This window comes from Melopsittacus undulatus, chromosome 10, assembly GCF_012275295.1.
Source record: "Melopsittacus undulatus isolate bMelUnd1 chromosome 10, bMelUnd1.mat.Z, whole genome shotgun sequence".
Classification (NCBI taxonomy): Eukaryota; Metazoa; Chordata; class Aves; order Psittaciformes; family Psittaculidae; genus Melopsittacus; species Melopsittacus undulatus.
Genome location: NC_047536.1, coordinates 5,808,417 through 5,829,319, shown reverse-complemented (window position 1 = coordinate 5,829,319; position 20,903 = coordinate 5,808,417). Strand labels below are relative to the sequence as shown.

Sequence of the window (20,903 nt, the reverse complement as noted above, 5' to 3'; positions counted from 1 at the left end):
CCTCCTCCAGGTCCACATCTGGTCAACAGATGCTGGCCCAAACGGTGGCTGGAGCCACGGACAAAGGCTCTCACTACCTCCTCCCGGCATCGCCAGGTCCAGGCAGGTCTGCGTCTTCCCCCAGGATGGGGTGTCCCTCCCTGCATGGACAGGAGACCATCCTGAGGGCTGCATGAAGGCAGGCAGTCGAGCAATGCCAAGCACAACACCCCAAGCACCAGCAGTGCCCTCACTGAGGCCATACAACATCCTCTCCATCACCAGGATGGCTCCATCCTGTTCATCCCAGCTGGCTCCCTCAGACCCAGCCTGGAAGGCTATCAATGAGCAGCACCAGAGCTTAGCCTCCTGAGCTTGCTCACCTTTGGGAGCTTGATTTGGACTTGTCCCAGCCAAAGCAGCCTCTCCACGGCACATCAGTGATATTGTGTTACCAAAACCATGGCCTTGCGCTACCCAGTACAACTCCAGGGAGGTCAAACCAGGAAATATCCCTGGGATGAGCTGGGACTAGCTTAGCCCATCCACTGCTGGGATTAACCGTGTGGATTTAGCAGTGGGGTGACTCCAGCTCGGCTCATCAGACCATCACCATCCCACCAGGGCACACAGGCAGGCAAAGCCAGGGAGGAACCAACCGTCACTGGGGGGACCTGGATGGCTGGAGAGAGGGGTGGGAGAGAAATAACAGAGCTGGAAATCATGACACAAAACATGCATTCATTTTATTCACAAAACCAGCCTGGATCGCTAAAACATTACAAACAGCATTTCAATTGGATGATGGAGAGAGAGCTGGAGAGACGGGGATGGGAACAGAAGAGAAATGTCACTTGTCGTAACTGCTTCAGCACAGGTCCTGCGATCGGGATTGGAGTTTGATTTTGAACTTCAGTAAGTTGACAGAAATTACCTCTAGGAGCAAACCATTGCATTAGGAGGGTTCTGGCCGCAGTGTTCCTCACCCTAGAGCAATAAACTAACAATGACCTTTTTTTTGCCTTTCTTTTTGCCTTTTTTTAAAATCCTTTTTGTTTTTTCCTGTCTCGACCACCCCCAGTTGTGTAGCAATTGTTTCCTTCCACCTTTGAGACCGGGTTAAACTTCCATTGGTGAATGGCTAGGAAAAGGGGATACTACATCGCTTTAAACATATTCTCATTTATAAACATGAAGTTGAGGCATTCTAGAAACTACCCACTCTATTGTATGATGGGAAAGAATCAAAGAAAAAGTATAAATGAGGGTGCAATTAAACAACTGTGCTAAATTACAGTAGTGCTTATTAGTAACTAGGTTTTCAAAGGTTACTGTAAATTTACATTCCCTACACAAGTACTGCATCTTTCACACATAAACAACATCAACACCAAAAACACAGAAAGAAACTGATTGTCCATACTCTGTCTATTAAGTCTTGGTACTTTACAGATCCATTGTGGTTGTATATTTTTTTTTCCTTTTCTTTATTTTTTATTTGAAAAGCAGTTAAATGTCGGACTCGGACTTGGAGATGTTAAAACAAACGCCAAAAAAAGAGAAAAAAGAGAAAAAAAGGAAAAAAAAAGGAAAATAAAATTATAAAAACAGGAATGAGATTTGCGAGAAAATATTTTTGGTTCTAAAGAGACACAGGTGCATCCATTCATTTCAGCCAAAAATCCCTTGCCTGAGACAACACAAGCAAGCAGTGACATTGCACTTGGATGACAGAGCTTTGGGATTCCCGTTCCTACTGGAACCATCTGAACGCGGCTCCTGTAGGAAGCATCACCTTCTGGAAAGGAAGAGAAACAGGGAGGGGGGGATAGAAGAAGAAGGGACAAGGTGTTAGGTCGGGTCCGGCACAGCCGTGTGGCCTCACCTCCCTCCACCCCTCCATCCCCATCCCGGCAGCCCAGCCATTGGGTTTGAGATGGACTCAGCCTGGGCTTGGCATCCCACAGATATGGCCACACATCCCAGTGCTCCCAGGCCACAATGACGTGGCATGGCCCGGCACAGCCCCCCGATTTCCTTCATGGATGGAGGGACACCCAGCAGACAGGAGCCTAGCCAATATATGGGTATAGGAGGGCATCTGGGGGGAAACTGAGGCAGGGGGTGAGCTGGTCAGGCTTATAGACACGAGACCCAGAAGCAGGGACACAAGGGACGTCATCCTGCTGCCACAGTGAACAATCTCGTCCCCAACAGAGCAGCCCTGACCAACAACAGGACCCATCAGCATCTCATGGGGAAGAGGGATGAGTCTCACCAGGCTCAATCCCACACACAACAAAGTGACCAACAACAGATGAACCTCTTTGAACACACCTCCAGGAAAGGTGTTTGGGACAAGGGTCCCAGTGGCTCTATGGTCTTCTGGAAGGAGAACCTGGGATGTTTCCCAGCTGGATGGGGCGGGAAAACTGCATCATTCATGAGACCACGGGTGGAGTATGCAAGGACCACAATGGCTCTCAATGCCAATAGCCCCCAGGCAAGACCACACAATGCTAGCCAGCAGATAGGGCTACACTATCTCATAGAGGATGTGCCTCAGGGGGCCCTTCAGCTCCTGCATCTCCAGACAAGCAATGGACACCAATGGGAAACAAGCCAGCTGTCTCTCATCAGGTCTTTCTCTTGGATCAAGATACCCACCAAGCCTCAATGAGGAAACCAGGGTAGTGCCTCCCCCAACCCCTGCAGAAGAGACCCCAATGTGCTCACTTCCATGGGCATCATGACCCCCACATGGGGTTTGTGCAAGAGGAAGATGGCAAAGGGTGAGAATGGGCCAGAGCTGGTGGTGCCCAGTAGGATGGATCATGATCCTGCTTCTGGCCCATGCTTGGTTCTCTGGGCAAACTGAGCTGGGGCAACACCATTTCCCCAAAAACCTCTGCAATATGTAATCAGGCACCTGGGAAAGACACAAGTGCCTCTGGCCAGTGATGCACAGGCTGTGGCAGGGCACACAGCCAGCCATGCTGGATCTCACCCACGGCACTGGGTGCAGAAACAGGGCAGAGCATGGTGGATTCGCCAGCAGGGGTGACCTCCTCAGGTACATCATCCAAAGAGAGAGAAACAAGGGTCTGGAAATGTCTGATACAGGTCATCTTCAACACCTCTGCCCATTCATTGATAAAGGAAGATGGACAACCAGCTCTAATGTGGATGCTCAAAATAGATCACCCCTCATCCCCATGATCATAGAATCACAGAATTGGTTGGAGCTTCCAAGAGGGAATCACAGAAGGCTGAAAGGACCTTCACAGCCCATCCAGTCCAATTCCCCTCACATATGCAGGACATCTTTCATTAGACCAGGTTCTTCAAAGCCCCATCCAACCTGACCTTGAACCCTTCCAATGATGGGGCAGCCACAGCTTTTCCATACGACCTATTCAATATCTCACCACCCTCAGTGTACATTTCTTCCTTATCTCCAACCTAACCCTGCCCTCTTCCAATTTAAAACCATTGCCCCTTGTCCTGCCACAAGGCCTTGGTGAAAAGTCTGCGAGACTGAAGTGAGGGTGGCAGTGATCCTCACACCAGCACCAGCTGGGACACCAAAGCACTTTACCAACGCTTCTCCAGATGGAGGACAGCTCTCTTGAGTCAAATCCTGACTATTCATGGCCTTTGTGTGACCTACAGCTCTAAACACAAGCTCATGGTGACCTGGCCAGGGCTGGAGGAGCCTGGTCGGTGCAGGGACGTGCTGCTGCCTGCTCGGAGCATCCAACCTGCCTCACCAGTCTCAGAGCCTCAGGCAGCCTGCATCACATCGGGGCACCAGCAGGGACCGGTTATTCGGGCTCTGTAGATGTGCTGATAAAGCCTAATGGTGGCAGAGGGATTTAGCCCATTTGTTTTACACTGCCATAAAGGTTTGATTCTATGTGGTTTTTACTGCTTGGTTTTAGATCAATGTTTAATCACAGCTCAGCCCCTGTCTGAGCTCCCCAAAGATGCTCCTCTGGACACACTGGGCTGGCAGGCTGGAGCCACCGCTGGTGGCTCTTCTCCTTGGTGATGACACTGCTCCCCCAGACATGGATGATGCTAGAAAAGCAGGATCCTAGGAATTCCTAGGAAATCACACGATTCCTAGGAAAGCCCTAGGAAGTTTTCAGCCCCATATAAAGAGCCACTGAATGGTCCCTCCTGTCCCAGTATCAAGCACTATGGTGTGATGGCACCTTGGAGCTGCCAAGCTGGAAGCAGCACAATGTCTTGGCCACTGCTACCTCCACACAGGTCCCCACCACAAGGCAGGTGCCAGCAGTTGGCCCAACAAAAGTCATTACAAGGCTGGCTGACATAAGAAGGGGTTTAACAACACACTCATTGACCCAGGTGACCTTAGGACATCAGCTGGGGTCTAAGCATCCCTGTCCCAGCCACATACACGCACTGTGTATTTTGTTCAGTCCCCCCAAGATCAATACATGGTACAAGTGGATACCCTAAGAGAAGGGAGGATATGCTCTGAAATGGGGATAGTGATGCCCTGGAGCAACCCACATCTGCCCAGGCGTCCATCCCCACAATATCTCTTTTCATCCTCAGTACATCCATGATCATGCCCAGGACCCATCTTTGGTGGCACCCAACTCTGTCCCATCAAGAGCTCTGTTTCAGGGGCTCAGCCAGCTGAGGGATGAGGAAACCCATAATGGGGGTGACCATTCCATGGGCTCCCAGTGCTATTTATCATCCCCAGACAGGGCTCAGCACCAGGAACAGGGAGAGACTCCTCCAGGCGCTGCAGCTCTGAGTCTATTGACCCGCTTTAGGGATCTTTGGAAGAGATGAACTCTTTTTTTTGCCTTTCTCCCTTTTTCCAGACCACTGACTCAGCAAATTAGAACAAGAATATAATTTAGCAATACAGCGGTTTTTGAAAGACACAGTCCCCCTCTCCTCATCCCCACCACCCACACAAGGATTTCTTCCCCCCTTCACTATTCATTCAGAGCTGATGCTAATTGAAAAACGTAGAACGTGGCAAGCAAATAGTGCGCTGTCTCTCTGGGGCAAGCAGAGAATGGGCAGTGCCCTCATGCCAGGGTGTGCAATCAGTCTGGGTGACTTCTTGGCTTTTGCCAGAAGGACACAGTGGGATCAGCTCCTGGAAAAACCAAACCCAGCTTCAGCACAACATGTGGGGGATCCTGCAGACAAGTACTGACCCAGAACACCCATAAGAGTGCAGAAAGAGGCTGGCTTTGCTACAGCAGTGTACCCACATGCCAGCCATCACCCCTGTCAGAGCCCCAGCTGGGCTTTAACCCAAGTCACTGGACTTTCCCTGTGCTCCCACATGAATATGGCACCTCTGTGGTAGATCTGGGAATGTGGCACCTCAAACCCAACAGCAGCTGGCAGCCCAACCCAATGGCTACCCTCTGAGACCAAGGGCAGCAACCATGTGTAGACCATGGTGGGCAGTGACAGCCCAGGTGCCACCTCAAAGCCTCACACCAGGGATCCCAGCACTCCTGTGCTTAGCATGGATGCTCCCAGCTCAGTCGGATGCAAAAGCAAAACCACAGCTCAGCTACCAGTGGGAAATCCATATGGTGCCTTATGGACTCATCCTGACTGCCTCAGAGAAGGATGCCGGAGACACAACATGGCCACAGCACAGGAGATGCTGTCCAGTTTCTACCACCCAAACCCAGGGACTGCCATGCTGCTGCTCAGAGCCAACAGTGAGCTCAGGGGCTGCACCACCACCATGGGCTCCACCATCACCCATTACCCCCAAAAAGCCACTTCCTGCCCATGCCTGCAACAGGGAGAGTGAAATGCAGCACATCCCAGCCCTCCTCCAAGCCAACCAACCCCAGTACATGAGAGAGGGCAGGGCCGGGGGCACTGGGCAGAGCACACATCTCACGGTGGGGGCAGAACTGGTAATGGAAAAGAGGGGGGGAAATAAAAAAGTAAGAAGTACCAGGCGCTTTATTATCTAGGGCCAGATCCAAACCCAGGAGCGCAGCCCGAGGAGGGGTTAGGGTGCCTGAGAGGGGCCGGTTACCTCCAGTGCTGCAGAAGGCTTCTTTTTGAGTTCTTCACACTTTCGGAATTTGCAAATCTGGTGGCCAGTTTTGCGATTCCTACAACTGCTGCACTGCTCGCAGTTTATCCGTCTTCGGCAGGGCGGGCACATGCCGCATCTTTTCCGTTTCTTTTTCCCCGAATTGATGGCAGATGCCAACTCATTCTGCATGGGATACTCTGCCAAGCCAGCCATATGGAGCGCGCTCTCTGCCAGAAACACGCCGGCAGGGGTCATGATGAAAAGGCCTGGGTTGATGGGAAAAGCCCCCAGGTAAGGAAAATCGGAGGGGCCGTTCATTGTCTCTGCAGCTGAGACTGCCTCCATGTCAGAGATCCCAGTCCCGTGGTCGCTTGCGAGAGGAAGATGCTCCTGTACCACTCTTTTGAGCATTTCTGTCGACTGAGCAAACTGTTGTAGGGCGGTCTGTCCTTCTGCGGAGAGCTCCGACACCCGGTCGAGTTTGCTCAGCATACTAGAGATGCTTTTGTGCTTTGAGGTAGAATGACTTTTATCCACAGTCGCTTCGTTGCCATTAGCTAAGGGGTTGCCCTTCTCTGAATGTTCGCTTATCGAGCTGCTGCTACCAAAGGTGGAATAGTGGGAGAGTGGACGGGACTTCTTAAGACTTTTGTTCAAAGGTTCACTTATTATCCCACTTTTGTTCCTCCTCTCAGAGCTGATGGGGGGTTGAGAGTCATCTTGGGTGTTTTTTTCCGTCTCTGCCTTGTTCCCAGTGTCTTGATGGGAGCCCGAATTTGACATGGTGCCCGGAGCACAACAGCAAAACCAAACCCCCCCCGAACAAAACAACCCCCAAATGAAACCAAACCCCAAAACCCACCCCAAAGCCAAAGATCCCCAAAGCCTTGGTGGTAGCACCAGCCCGCCGGCCACCGGGGAAAGCTCAGATGGGAACGCTCATCAATGGGGCGTCTCCTCCGGCGCCGCTGCCGAGGGCTTCAGTCCGACCTCAGAGCAAAGACATACTCTGTGGCTCTGGAGCACAACACGCGGCTCTGGAAGGAGAAAAGAAAAGAGAGTTAGTGCTGGCGAGAGCCAACAGGCTTTTCAAAGCAGCTCTTCCTCCCCCTGCCATGGAAGTCTCAGCGCTGGGAACAAAGGAACTCCAGGGAACGGACCTCGGTGGAGATCCGTTGGGCTGTGCTGTGAAAGGGTCGCCATGCAGACAGAAGTGGGGGGTCACAGGGGAAGTCCTGGCCTGGTAGCAATGGCACGCTGGTGCTTAAAGGCTCTCTGTCCCCAGTTTTCCTCCCGCAGGGACCGCAGCCCCAGGGAAGTCACGGGGCTGGTCTCCTGCTCCTCCAGTGGGCCCCACACCGGATGGGGCATGCCCCCGAGCCGCCAGCTAGAGCTCATGCAAGGGGCAACTGGTTCCCTGCCTGCAGCCACCAGTGTCCCCACATACCAGATGCCATGGATGCAGCAGGTTGCAGGGCTGCATCGCAGCTCCCACATCACCCAGCTCAGGCCAGGCTGCACCCCTCACCCTCCTTCTCTGCCTCCTCCTTCTCCTGGACACTTGTCCCCAGGCCAGCACTACACACCAGCAGCAGGCAGAGGAAGGAAGACACATGGGGAGCTGCACCATCCACCTCCAAGTGCCATGGGGAGTTGCAGTGTCCCCCTCCAAACCCCATAGGAGGCTGCAGCATCCACTTCCAAGCCCCACGAGGAGCTGCAGCATCCACCTTCAAACCCCACAGGGAGCCACAGCATCCAATTCCAAGCCCCACCAAAAGCAGCAGTGTCCACCTCCAAGTGGCATGGGGAGCTGCAGCATCCACCTCCAAGCCCTTGTAGTGTTCAGCTCCAAACCCTATGGGCAGCCATGGTGTCCACCTCCAAACCCCATAGGGAGCCGCAGCATCCAACTCCAAACCCCATAGGGAGCCGCAGCATCCAACTCCAAACCCCAGTGCTGACCTCCTGCCATGCACCAGCGTGCCTTTGCCTGCTGGCCCAACCACAGGCTGCTCTGGTGGACACAGGGCCTCAGTGGTGATGGTGAGACCCCACCTTGGTGCCATCCCTGGGGCGGCTCCGGGGCAGCTGGGCCCAGTGTGGCTGCAAACACTTGTTGTTGTGAAATTCCTGCCGTCCTCCTCCCCTCCCGAGCAGCCTGCACGCACGCACAGGCACCGACACAGTAATCAGGCTTTACAGGAGAAAAGCTGCAGGGCTTAGTGGAGCAGGAACCCTCGTCCCCACCCCGGCAGCAGCTGGGGGAGGGCAGCTCCGGGAGGAGGCCCCTTTCCTACCCCATCCCTCCATCCAGGCTATCCCGGCAGCCTCCTCTGCAGTGATGGGACCATGTGTGGCCAGCGCTCTTGCTCCTGCCCCAGGGGTGATGCTGCAGAGTGAGGGGCATCCCCACAGCCCCTGCATGCTGCTCACCTGTCACCCTTCATATCCCCTCAGTCACAGCCAAGCCACATCCCCAGTAACCCCACTACAGCAGAGTAGTCCTCACAGTTTCACACAGACATGGCTTGGGAGCATCCTGTCAGAACGCCAATGGGGTAAGGTCCCCATGTCAACAGCCCCAGTGCTGGCAGAAGAACACAGCCCGTCTCAGCCTGGTGCCAGAGCCAGCTCGCCTGCAGAGAAACCCCCCCGTCCTCACACTCAAAACCGCTTGCTTCAGCTGCTGCAGGATTTAAGATGCAGTGTCAATCGATACAGAGCTTGGGTTCCAGCCTGGAGCTCACCAGGCCACATGGCAGGAGGGACAGGCTGCCCTTCCCTGAGCATCACACCCCATGGGGGGTTCTGGGTGCTGGTGAGGCTGGGGTGCACCTTCAATGGGTGCGGACAGGGAGGTGGGGGACCCATCCCTGAACGAGTCACACCTTAACATTGAGAGCAACGGGTGCTGGGGCCAGAGTGGGGAGCACGGCAGGAAAAGCACCGGAAGGGAGGATGTGAGATAAAGCCGCTCGTCACTGTTATCTTGTGCCTGCTTTTCCTGTGTCCCGGCACCTCTTCCGCCCCATGGTGTGGCCCAGCACCGGGTCAGGCTGGGGTTCACCAGGCCGTTGTAACCACCAACCTGTGGTGCTGCTGTGGCCTTAGCTGGGAGTCTCCAGGAGCGCACGTTGCTCTGGGAACGAGTCCAGGTGGTGGCCACAGGACAGCAGGGTCTGGGTGCCAACGTGGAGAGAGAAGTGGGGAGAACACTGGCTGGAGGCACACTGTGGTGGTCATCTCCATCAGTTCCCATCCTCCTCTGCTCTGGGATATCGGCCAGCCCTTCCCTGCTGCTCCCACCCAGACACATCAACTGGTGCCCCAGCTCTGAGCCTCACCACTCACAGCCTCCTCCAACCAGGGCTGATGGCAACAGATCATGGAGCATGCCCCCCCTGAGCACCCACTGCTGCTGCCTACCCCATGCAGCTCCCCAGCACCCACAGGCACAAGGGGGATAATGCCATGTCCCCTCCCATCCCCAGTGGGACAGGGGGATGCTGACAAGCAGTATCGAGCAGTGCTGTCATACAATCCCACCATCAGCAGCTGCTCCCACCATCAGCAACCACTCAGCACTGCCCTCCATGCCCACGGGGCCATTATCCTGCTCAAGCGGGATGGGTCTGTCCCCATGCTATGTCCCCTTCAAGGATCCAGGACTTGCTTGCTGTATGGTGCCCCCAACGCAGCTCTGCAGACATCTCAGCAGCTCCTTGCCAGCCTCTGCCCAGCCAGGTTGCTAATTGCAGCGGGGGGGAGGAATTAATGATCTTAATCCCTTCTTTATGATTGACCCAAGCAAAGACTGTGAGGGCCCCCCCTGCCCTGTCCCATTTCTACCCCTTTTCCGGCCCCCATCCCCTGGGGAAGGCGCCGGGCAGCGTCATCTGGGTCCCTGTCAGAAGGTGCTTAGTCCCGGCCGCAGCATTAAGGGGCACGTGATGGGCTCCCTCACCCGGGTCTTTGCACCGGGCAGCTTAAGCAGCCTGGAGGGATGCCAGGGTTCAAGGGGACACCACCAAGGTCGGGAGGCCCCAGTGCACACCCAGGGGTTCCCAGCTCCCCCACTCTTCACAGGACCTTGATCTCCCCCCCCCCACCCAATCTCTCTGCCAGGTACAGGTTCTCCAGTGGGCTCAACCGACCGGTGAGCTACAACACCCTGACAACACCATCACTTGGGTATCCTGCTCCATGCTCCCTGCTCCCACCAAGACCAATTTCCATAGGAAACCCCAAAAAGCTGCCCCCTGACACCCCAGAGTGCTTGGCAGCAGCCCTTTCCCATGGTCTGAGTGGATAAAGGGGGTTTTCCTCCCCTTGTAGGCTTCCCCTGGAGCTTAGCCAAGCAGCACTTCACATCCCTGCTCCATCTACCCCAGGGCTGCCCACATCCCGCACACATCCTATAGGACCACACTGGAATAGTCCTAACAACTTCAAAATAATATAGGCTGCAAAAGGATCTCTGGTGGTCCAGCACCCGGAACGATGGACCGAGAGTCCACTGACTGCGGACACCATTCCCTGTTAGAGGGGAGCAGGACAGGAGCTTTGCTTCTCATGCAACAAACACCAAGCTGCAGTTCCCAGCCCGCTTGCCTGTGTTATTTCACTGCATGGCTGGAAAGCCACCGGCTCCCGCTGATGCAGAAAGTCTCGCCTCCGAGAAAGAACTTCTGCTTTCCTTTCATTTCAAGTAAACCAGGCTCCTCGTGGAAGAGCCGCCGGCGCTCAGCCGTGGAGAAGGAACCGGCAGAGCCGACGCCGACCTGCTCCCGGGCTCCGCAGACAAAGGCAGAGCACACAGATTCGGCTTTCTCCTAATCCCTGGGCGCTGGGTGGGCGCGGGGGACGTGGCTTTGTCCGCCCGCAGCAGACAGAGGATGAGGACGGAAGGGACCCCGGCGCCTTTTCAGCCTCCAGAAAGGCGGTCATTGTCCCCTCTGCCGGGTTTTTGTCCCCACTTCCTCCCCCTCGCCACGCGGCCCCCCCCTCCCAGCACAGCCCTGCTGATGGACACACGGACAGACAGACACAGGCAGCCCTAAGGAGGGCCCTCACCACCCGCACTTGCCCCTCTCCGAGGCAACCCAGGGTGGGTGTAGGGTGAGGGAGGTTGTGGATGGAGGTACAAGAGGGGCCAGAGATGGGCCCCGTGCTCCTCATGACCATGGACCTCAACCACCACAGAGAGAAGTTCAGGATGGCCAGGACTGCAGGGCCATGGGTGATGGGAGAGATGCATGCAATGTTCCAAGACACCTTTGAGCATCCTGGTGTCCAAGCACACCTTGGGATGAGAAAAGCCAGCAGGTAGAACAGGACCACCACCCTGCAGCATCATCATGGGTCAGAAGGTCCAGATGAAACCCAGCTCAGAGGCTTGGGAGAACAAGTAGCACCAGAACAAGGTTCAAAGCGGCTCCAGCCACAGCACCACAACACCCACTTCAGCTCCCAGGTACCTGATTTCCACAGCACAGTCAAACCTGCTGCTCCCTCCACAGTGACACGGGTCAAATGGAAGATGTCTCACCACAGCCTCCTCCACCAGCCAGGCAGCAGGCACCAGACCAAAGGGCTCTCTCCAACCACACAACAAAGCACAAGGAAGTCTTTTGAGCTGCCAGGGACTCAGCCAGGAGAGAGGCAGCCATGGGGACTGCTGGCAGGGCAGACACCAATGGCACCCTCACCTCTGCACTGCTGCTTCCCCCAGTGTGGGGAAACAAGGTGAACCAAGAGCGAAATCAAGCCTCCATCTCCCATGGCCGCCCATTCTGAGAGATAACCAGGCACAGGTACCCTGAGGCAAAGACAAGGACATTGCTTGCAAGACATCACCTCTGTCAGCCCTGAAAGCCCCAGGCTCTGCTCTTCAGATTCATCCTCCCCAAAACTGGTCCAGCCAGAAGATCAGCTCCGGGTGGGCCATGGAAGTTACCATCACCCACTGCATCTTCTCCAGACATCAAGAGGGGACGCCCAGGCCTGGGGGAGCCTTGGGCAGTGTTGTAAATGCTGAGGCCTCATCCTGGGTGTTTGCAAGTTAAAGAGCCAGAGCTATGACAGGTCTGTGATGGGTCACCAGATGGGCAACTCACATGGAGACAGTTCATCTCCCATGCTCCCAACATCCTTGGAAGGGCCAGTTGTGGCAGCCACTCCACTCATCTCTGCTACCGAGGTGGCACTGAGGGACGTTAAGAAGCCAACTCCTGAATTAAAAAGGCTATGGAAGATTAAATCCAGCATCTGGAGTTAGCCCTGGAAGCAGATGGCGGCTCATCATGGTGCAGAGTGGCTTTCACCCGTCTCATCCTTGCAGGCAGCCACTCTGCTCTGGTGGTGCCTCCCCAGAGCAGCTCTGAATGCACGCACAGCCTGGCCAGCTTGGGCCAGAGACGTGTCCTGCCAGGCACATCCTCAGGGATGCGGTGAGGCCATGCTGCCATCCTACAGGTGTCCAGGTCAGATCCCTACACCAGGGCTCCAGCAAAGGCACGTTTTATCCCTGTTAGTTGTGCCTTTCCCCACGTACCCCATGGCTGCTGCATCCTTCCCAACCCACCACCAGACACCCAGCTCAGGTAAATGCACCCATCAAGGCAGAGCCTATCACCAACATGCCCTGGACTTCCACTGCAGAGAGGACAAGGATATCCCCATGGACACCATCACCTCTAGGCACATCCTTGGACCTCACCCTGCAGCATCCTGCATGCACCCCACTGTGCCCAGGACCACCCCATGCTTCCCGGCTGGAAAACATGGGCTGCGTCCTGCCTCCGCAGGGTGGTGGTTATGGATTAAGGAGTCTTAAATGTCAGACGACCAGGCGCTCCCTGGAAATCCACTTATCTCGGCTGCCACTCGGAGCGGCCAGAGCCGGGCGGCTATGGAGATAACGCGATTTGAAGCGTCCACCCGAGCGTTGCAGGGCTGCGGGTGCCCTGCGGACAACACCAGGCACCTCCTCCCCTCCTCCCTCACCCAGCTGCTGCCCAGAGAGCCGGGTGATGGCCGCGCTGCTCCCACCTGCACCGCATCCCCTTCCCCAATCCAGTGGGATGAGGGAAGCTTGGCAGCATCACCTCCGCAGCGCTCAACCATCCCCCCCATGCCAGAGCTGCACCAATTCACTGCCCAAATCCTAACACGACTGTAACTAAAACCTACCAGATTGAGCCTTGGGAAAGGCCCCCCCGTCGTGCTTCTCCCCCCCCATTCCAAATGGGATTGAACAGATCTGTGCTCGCCCGAGCCCAGCTCGCAGCCAAGCAGCATCTGACACTCCCGCACAGTGGCACGGCTCTCCCCCAGCTTGGCATCGCCTCACCTCACGCCACCCCCTTGGAGATGCAGCATCGCTCCCTGCCCAGCAGAACACACCCAGACCCTCCTGCAGGGACCCAGCTCTTTGGTCCAGTTAGTGCCCAGTGTCCCCTCCAAGGGGATTTCAAGGTGGTGATGTGCAGGAGACCATGTTCAACCATCCAAGGGTGTCAGGGCCTGGTGGACAAGAGGCAGGCACAGCAGATGACAGCAAAAATGGGTATCCCAGCAGGAGCTCCAGGAGACACCATGAGGGGCTGTGGGGGGCCCAGGCAATGCTTCACCCCCAGGAGACCCACACACAGCCCATGGAGGCCAAGCTGAGATGTGTGAATCACTCCTGTTAACAGATGGGGTGATTATAGCGCAAATTACTCAGGGTCTGACTGGTAACAAGTGCAAGGAAAGACGAATCAGCAGGCACTGAGCTCCAGGAAGTTCATTACAAGAAGAAAAGAAGTTGTAGGCACAACCACATGGGAGTATTTGATGGCGAAGAGCCCCAAATCCATCAGTGCCACCTCCAATGTGTCCTAGATCCACTAGTGCCACCTCCAATGGTGCCCAAATCCATTAGTGCCACTTCCAGTGATGCTCAGATACGTCAGTGCCCCATGCAAGAGCAACCCCATCCTGGAGAGGTCTCGTTGTGTTCCCCGCCCTCTCCAATCCTTATCCCTCCACATCCCACCAGGCAGAGCACAAACTGAGGAGCTGCTCCCAGGAAAGCCAGCGGTGGGAAGGGCTGGTACATCATGGTCACCATCACCAGCTGTGATGGTGCACCAGCAGCAGGTACCGGATCCAGCTCAGTGCATGAGTATGGTCATTAATGGGTGGTGGGGACTGCCTGGTCCTTAGTGATGAGACCCCCTACTTCAAAGGTGGCTACCACCTCAGTGCCTCTATCCCATGGACCACAGGACATCAGGGAGGAGCTGTGCAAGCAAAGGCAAGCAACCGGCTCACTCTGTGGGCTGAAGAAGACATTGGCATGCAAGAAGCATCTCTGCTACTCATACCAGAAACACCCCAGAGGGCTGGGTCCCTGCTGCTTCTGTGCTGGTGGATTGAGGGATGCAATCCGTCCCCCCAGCCCCTCACAAACACCCATTCCTGAAGGCAACTGCTTTAAGGAATCACTTTGAACACTGGGAAGCCGCCAGGGCCCATGAACAGCCACAATTGACAGATGTCCGAGAGGACGGCAAGTAATCCCATCTTCCTCTGGGAGGATTCGTGTCACCCTCACCCTCTCTGGGGTTTATCCATTGTCTGCATCCGCCGGCATGTTATTTTTGGTCAGCCCCGCATTTTGTTTGGCCTTGTCAGCAGGAGGGAAGGAGAAAGAAGAGAAAGGGGAGGAAGGCTGCTTGGCAGGGGGAGGACCAGCTCCGTTTTGGGAAGGGGCAGTGGGGCACCCCACAGCCCTTGGGGAGTCCGGGTGTCTCCTCCCAGCTCCACAGCCTTGCTGAGCACAGCCACACTCGCCACAGCAAGCACAGCTTCCCCTGGTGCCTGCGGGAATCGCTCCCAGTAAGCCCAATTGGACCAGAGGGGCTTGAGAGGTTTTGAGGGGCAGATCCTGCTGCCCAGCTGCCAGCACCTTCCTGTGCAGGCAGCAGTTGGGCTCACCTCCAGCAGCAAAAGAGGAGCTCCAACAGGGATGGGCAAATCCTGCCCACGGCCAGCACCATCCCAATCCCTGCCTGCAGACCCACACGTGCCTTAGGTCCACCACCATGGGCCAGAAAAGACAGGGGAAGCTCATGAAAGCCAGGCTCCAACCTGCCCTGACCCCGTCCTTCACACTTCACCCCCAGCACTGTGCATCCCAGGCACCCTTCCCAATGGCTGGGGCTTGCCAGCACTGCAGGATGCAACTCAGGCAGCTCCTGGGACCCATCCCTCCAAGCTGTGTGCAATGGGAGGTATCAGCAGAGCCAGGGAATGAGACACCCAAGAGCTCCTAAGAAGACACACAGCCATGCCCCAGGAATTTGCACTTCTGCCCATGTACCCAGTGGAACCAAGGGAGCATCAAGCCAGGTCTTGTCATCCTTCTCCATGTCAGCCTACAAAGCACCAAGACAAGAAGCTGCCTCCCCACTCACCAAGGCTTTGGCTCCTTCAGGAGATGGAGGGCACAGCACACAAAACCACCTCTCCCAGCCTTCCCCATGGCTTGTCATTCAAGCAAACCCTGTGGCCTTTAAGCTGCCAAGGTACCAGAGCTGCTCCGGAATCGGAGTTCGCTCGGCTCCTGCCCTGGAGCAAGGAATCTGAAATGCTGCCACTGGAAACGAAACAGAGCATCCGTCATTTTACTTGCCAGGAATACATCCAGCCCCCAAAAAAAGAAATGCTGCCTGCTAAAGAGCCAGCAACAAACGCCCTCGATCGCATCGGCGAAGCGGAGCCTGGCATCGGGCATCACCACCCGGGGCCTGCTCCTCTGCTGCATTCAGAATCACCCGAAATTCAATGAGCAGAAGTCAGGAGAGGGCTGGAGCCATCCTGGAGCTGGGTCAGGGTGGCTGGTGGGGACCAGCAGATCCCACCTAGGATGCTACAAGGAAAACTCATGGGTTTGGAGCAAGAGGAGGGAGATGGCAAAGGCAGGGCTGGAGGGGATGGAAGTGTCCGAGCAGAGCCAGCCCTGCTGGGGGTGCCCATGGGAAGCCACTCTGCCCGCAGGCACTGCCAGCATCCTGCCCCTGGCCATTCCCAGTGGCATCCCCAGGAAAAGGAGCTGTGTTCCCAGCCAGCCCAGCCCCCAGCCCAGGCACGCCAAGCCAAATATCTGCAAGAGGCGCTCCCCTCCATGGGAACGGCGACTCCACGCAGAGTTCACATGCCCCAGCAATGCCTGATTAAACTCCCAAACTCCCAGGGAATACCCCTGAGGCTGTCTGCAGATAAGCGAGGAGCTGGGCTGCTTGCAGGAAATGCAGGAACTGGGAAAGAGCAATGGCTTTTTTTCCTTGCAAATCCAGACTAACACAGAGCAAACCCCAGCGCACTCTGGCTCAGACACAAGTACTTGCCTAAGCTCACTGCTGTGCACCCCTGGAGCTTCCTGCTCTCTGGACCGATCAGGAGCTCATGGGTGACCCCAGCACCAAGCTGGATCCCACTGGAGGCAGTGAGGATGGAACTGGAGAGCCCAGGATAACTCAATGTAGCACAAAGGAGCTGAGCAGGATCCAACAGGCCAAAAGATGCTGAGCAAGAGGATGCTGCTGGGTGGAGGAGAGGCTGCAGCAGGTACCCAAGGACAGGAATGCTTGCTGCTAACACCTTCATCCAGGACCTGAGATGCTCCATCATTTCGGGTCACCCTGGGGAACATCTCAAGACACCAGTTTTAGCGGTTCTTGGGTCTCCTGCAACCCCACCACTGCCCTTCTCTTCCTATTTGGCTTTTTGTAACATCACAGCAGTAGACCCAGATCTCCCAGCTGTCCACATAGTCAAGGGCAACAGTAGTCAAGGAAACCATGTTGGTACAGCACCCAGTGTGATGGGCGAGCTGGAGCATCCCAGGGTAAAGAGGAAGGAGATGATGCTCCTCCTTCTGAAGGCGGAGGAGCAACCAGCTCCTCCTTCTGTCTTGTGCTCCATGAGAGCTGAGCCACAGGGAGGGTCTTGGGAATCAGTGACCCCAGTGCTAGGCACCTCAGGGGTGCTCCATCCTGACAGCCACAACATCAGCTCTGATGGAGACCAACTGACGTCGTGAAGTTGAAGTTCTGCTTTCAATCAGGATCTGCACTGACTGCACACTGTGCTCTCAGGCAGGCAACCTTGTCTGACTCCACAGGACCACAGGCAATGCACCTACCCAAGCCAAGCTCTCCTTCAGAGGAGATGTCTTGCAGCTCTCTTGGTTCTTGGTGCTTCTTCAAGAATCAGCCCAAGAGGAAGGGTGTCCTCCTCCCCTGTAGCATGCCAGCAGAGCATGAAAGAACAGCAGTCCTGGGCAACCTGATGGGAAGAGTCATTAGGAAAATGGCTCCCAGAGAACTGCTGGGACAAGAAGTCCTGCCCTGGGGATGTGTAGGTTCTCACTGGGTGTCTTGCACACAGCCATGAGACCTCACTGTGGCCTTTCCACAGATGAAGGTGGCAAATAAGAAAGATGGAGACTTCACCAAGGCTTGTTGTGACAGGACAAGGAGCAATGGTTTCAAACTGACAGAGGGCAGGGTTAGGTTGGACATCAGGAAGAACTGTTTTACAATGAGGGTGCTGAGGCACTGGCACAGGGTGCCCAGAGAACTGTGGCTACCTCATCCCTGGCAGTGCTCAAGGCCAGCTTGGATCAGGCCATGCCCCCCATGGCAGGGGTTTGGTCTGGATGATCTCTGAAGGTCTCTTTTAATCCAGACTGCTCTGATTCTACAGGAATTTAACTACCAGCACTGTCCCTTACCAAGAAAGCACGAGTGAGATGCGCTGGCAGACCTCAGAGGATCAACCACAAGACAGTTGGAAAGCAGAGCTGGGGCCCTGAGAAAGAGGAAGGGAACACCACCACCACCAGCAGCCACAGCATGAGTCAGGATGGGGGGACCCTCAGATGAGGGGCCTTGATCACAGGGTGTAAGCATCATCTGCACCTTCTTGGCTCCAGGCTCTGAGGGTCTACAACTGAAACTAGCATTAGACATCAATGCTTCTGCCCTTCCTCATTTCCCCATGAGCTGATGAACAAGGTGGGATGCAAGGAACAACCTGGATGTGGTTTTCGCTGGTGGTGCCTGCCACAGTGTGGTGCACCCCTTCTCCAGCCAGCCCAGGGTGGGTTCAGAGACCCCAGCTTCCTCCCAGGGACCTGCCTGCTCATCTGGTGACCCCCTGCAAGAGAACCATCTTCCTTCACCCATGCCAAAGGGTTTGATCCCAGGCACTCCTGAAACCCTTGGGTTTCAGGATTCCCATCTCCAGGTGGGTCCTCCAGCTGCAGCACTGGGAAGCACCAGAGATGGTAGGAATGGGACCTCCAGAGCACAGAACACCAACCCAAAGGGTTGATATCTGCACCACCTACTCTCAATGGACATCCTCCTCCATGTGCTGCTTTCTCCAGCCTGCTCCATCTCCACAGGGGCCACCACACCCTGGAAAAACCTAATATTTCCAGGCTTGGATCAAGCACAGGCGACCAGAAATTATGTCCATCAGGAGTGTGGCCATCAAGGGAAAATCCTGCTGGAAAGCAGCAGAACCCAATCCCAAACAAGTGTGTCCTACAGTGCCAAGGCAGCCACTCTCCAACCAGGACAGCTCTTCCTGGTCCATTGCATTAGGGGGGCTTGGCCTCCAGCATGAACTTCACCATGCAGGTTTGTGCCTTCAGGTATTTTCAGAGGGGGAATATATATTCAAATAAAGCAAGAAAGCCAAAAGATTTGGGCGTGCAACTGAGCTCCTGTGATTTCCCTATCTGTTGCTGGGCATCCATGGAAAAATCCCAAGGAAATTTCTGCTAAAATATAATCATTCCACAAAAAAAGGGAAAACCCACCGGAGGCTCAGCTTGCTGGACACAGCACACCAGGAGGGGCTGACAGAGCTGTTACGGTCTATTGGGCCAATAATCCACAAACTAAGACAGATTTATTGTACATGGCAGATCGTAACAGCTCCAAAGAAACCATCACTGTCTCCCGGTGCTTAAAATTCACTTTCTTGGGGGGGAAAAAAAAGGCCAAAATATGGCTTGAAGAGATAAAATGTGTGGTTGTGACAGACAGAAGCCTGTGCAAACACATATTATGGGGTTTTTCTCTCTTGGTATATAAATAAATAAAATATCTCCTCTTCCAAGGCGAGTGCAACAGCATTACCCAGCTCGGAGCGCTGTCCTTACCACCGGATTACGCGGCTTGGTTTCACCTCCCTTTAGCAAGATGGATTTGCAGGGATGTTGTTTCCGCCCTAATATTACAGCCTGAACATAGAGAGGGGGATGAAAATGAAGCTAATTAAAGCCAACTTGTTCCCATCTGCCTTGCTGGGATGGGTGGGTTTGGGTCCTCTCTCCTTGAAAGGTGCAAGCCTCCAAAAAGGAAGATGCTGGAACAGAGAACAGGCTCTTCCCACTGCCCATCGTGATGGTGAGGCCAGGATATGGGGATGTTTAAGGAGTAATAACAGGCAGTCAGTGCTCTCCCTTCAGCTATCCTGGATGGACAGGTCCTGGGAGCAAAACCAGGAGAGAGACCAGCTCAGGCCCATCAGTAACTGTGATGCTGGAAATCAGCCTGGGTCTGAGGAGAGCTTAGGCCAGCTCACCATATCCAACAGGATCAAAGGGGCTCAGCCAACAGGTTTAGTGTGGCTCAGCCCAGTCGATGGGGTAGACCTGGCCCCTGCTTGCTCTGCACCCAGGGAGCATGCATCCCTCAGTGAGGTGATGCCAGGAGGATACCCAGTGAGGCCCTGAACCCCCCCCCAGCACCATGATGGGTCAGCACTGCACTTACCAGCCCCCCAACAGCACCCCAAAACCATACCAAAGAGGGGGTGCTGGGCCAAGCAACCCAAGCAACAACGGCTGGGCTCAGAGATGCAGAGCAATGCCCATGGATGCAAGGAGGGGGTTTGCATGGATACCCCAGCCCCCTGAAAGCAATGGGCTGGGGCTGGCTGGGAGCTCCAGGGAGGGAGTGGAGCCGAGTAATTAGAGCAGGAGGCTGTGAGTCAGCAAACGATGCGTAACCTCGAGGTTGACAATGAGGGAGAAGATGGCAGTTTCGACCGAGAGCGCCCGCTGAAAGGGCACATTTAGATATGCAAGAAGCAGCAACTCCCAACAATCAGAGGGCTGGCGACCTGCTCCACAAACCAGGCTGCTCCACAAAGCACACTGCTCCACAGCGGCCGCGGTGCCTTTCTCCACCATCACTGCACATAGAGATGCGGCAGTCACAGCCCAAACCCGATGGGTGCAGGGACCACTTCCAAACACCCCAGTGCTCAGAGCAGGAAGGACTGCGGGCAGGCTCTCCTGCAGCATCCCAGCCTGCCTGGGGAGCGGGATGCAGCCGGGCTCGGCGCCTGACCTTGCTCTGGATGCCCTGGAGAGACAAGCAGCCGGCGGCAGCGATCCTCCTGCACGCAATGGATATTAAGGGCAAGATTTGGCTCGGAAGCAAACCCCAGCTCCAGCCACAGGCTCATTCCCCCCTTGTTTTAGAGGGGGGCTGCAGGCAGGTAGGGCCCTGCCGCACAGCAGCCCTCGGCGAGGGGAGTTTAATTAACCCCGGAAAGCAATCGCTCAACGGCCAGCACGGGAATCGATGCGGAAGGGGCAGCTTGCTGCCAAGGGACCATCTGCTCGGGAGAGGGATGGCGGCTCCGGGTCCCCCCCCCCCCTGCTGCCCCACGCCTGCCGGGAAGCTGCCATGGGGCAGCTGGTTGGGGTGGGGGCCCGATCCTGAGCGTTACCACCAGATCCCCCCCCCCTCTGCTCGACCCTTGCTTCCCGTAAAGCCCCATGTCC

The 20,903-nt window shown here is 55.6% G+C and overlaps 1 protein-coding gene across 3 annotated transcripts in view; it reads right to left on the bottom strand.

The window, feature by feature from the left end:
* Positions 1 to 700: 700 nt before the first annotated feature.
* Positions 701 to 20,903, bottom strand: part of CXXC5 (CXXC finger protein 5) — a 31,505-nt gene continuing 11,302 nt past the window's right edge. Inside the window, exons 1-3 of one of the 3 annotated variants that reach the window (XM_005144962.3) lie at positions 11,524 to 11,760; positions 6,041 to 7,080; positions 701 to 1,777 (exon numbers count right to left, since the gene is read on the bottom strand). In XM_005144962.3, the coding sequence (XP_005145019.1) occupies positions 1,733 to 1,777; positions 6,041 to 6,826 (831 nt within the window). In that variant the 5' untranslated portion in view covers positions 6,827 to 7,080; positions 11,524 to 11,760 and the 3' untranslated portion in view covers positions 701 to 1,732. Of the gene's footprint in view, positions 1,778 to 6,040; positions 7,081 to 11,523; positions 11,761 to 20,903 lie in introns of those variants that run through there. The other 2 variants (XM_034067149.1, XM_034067150.1) reach the window with 2 other exon arrangements.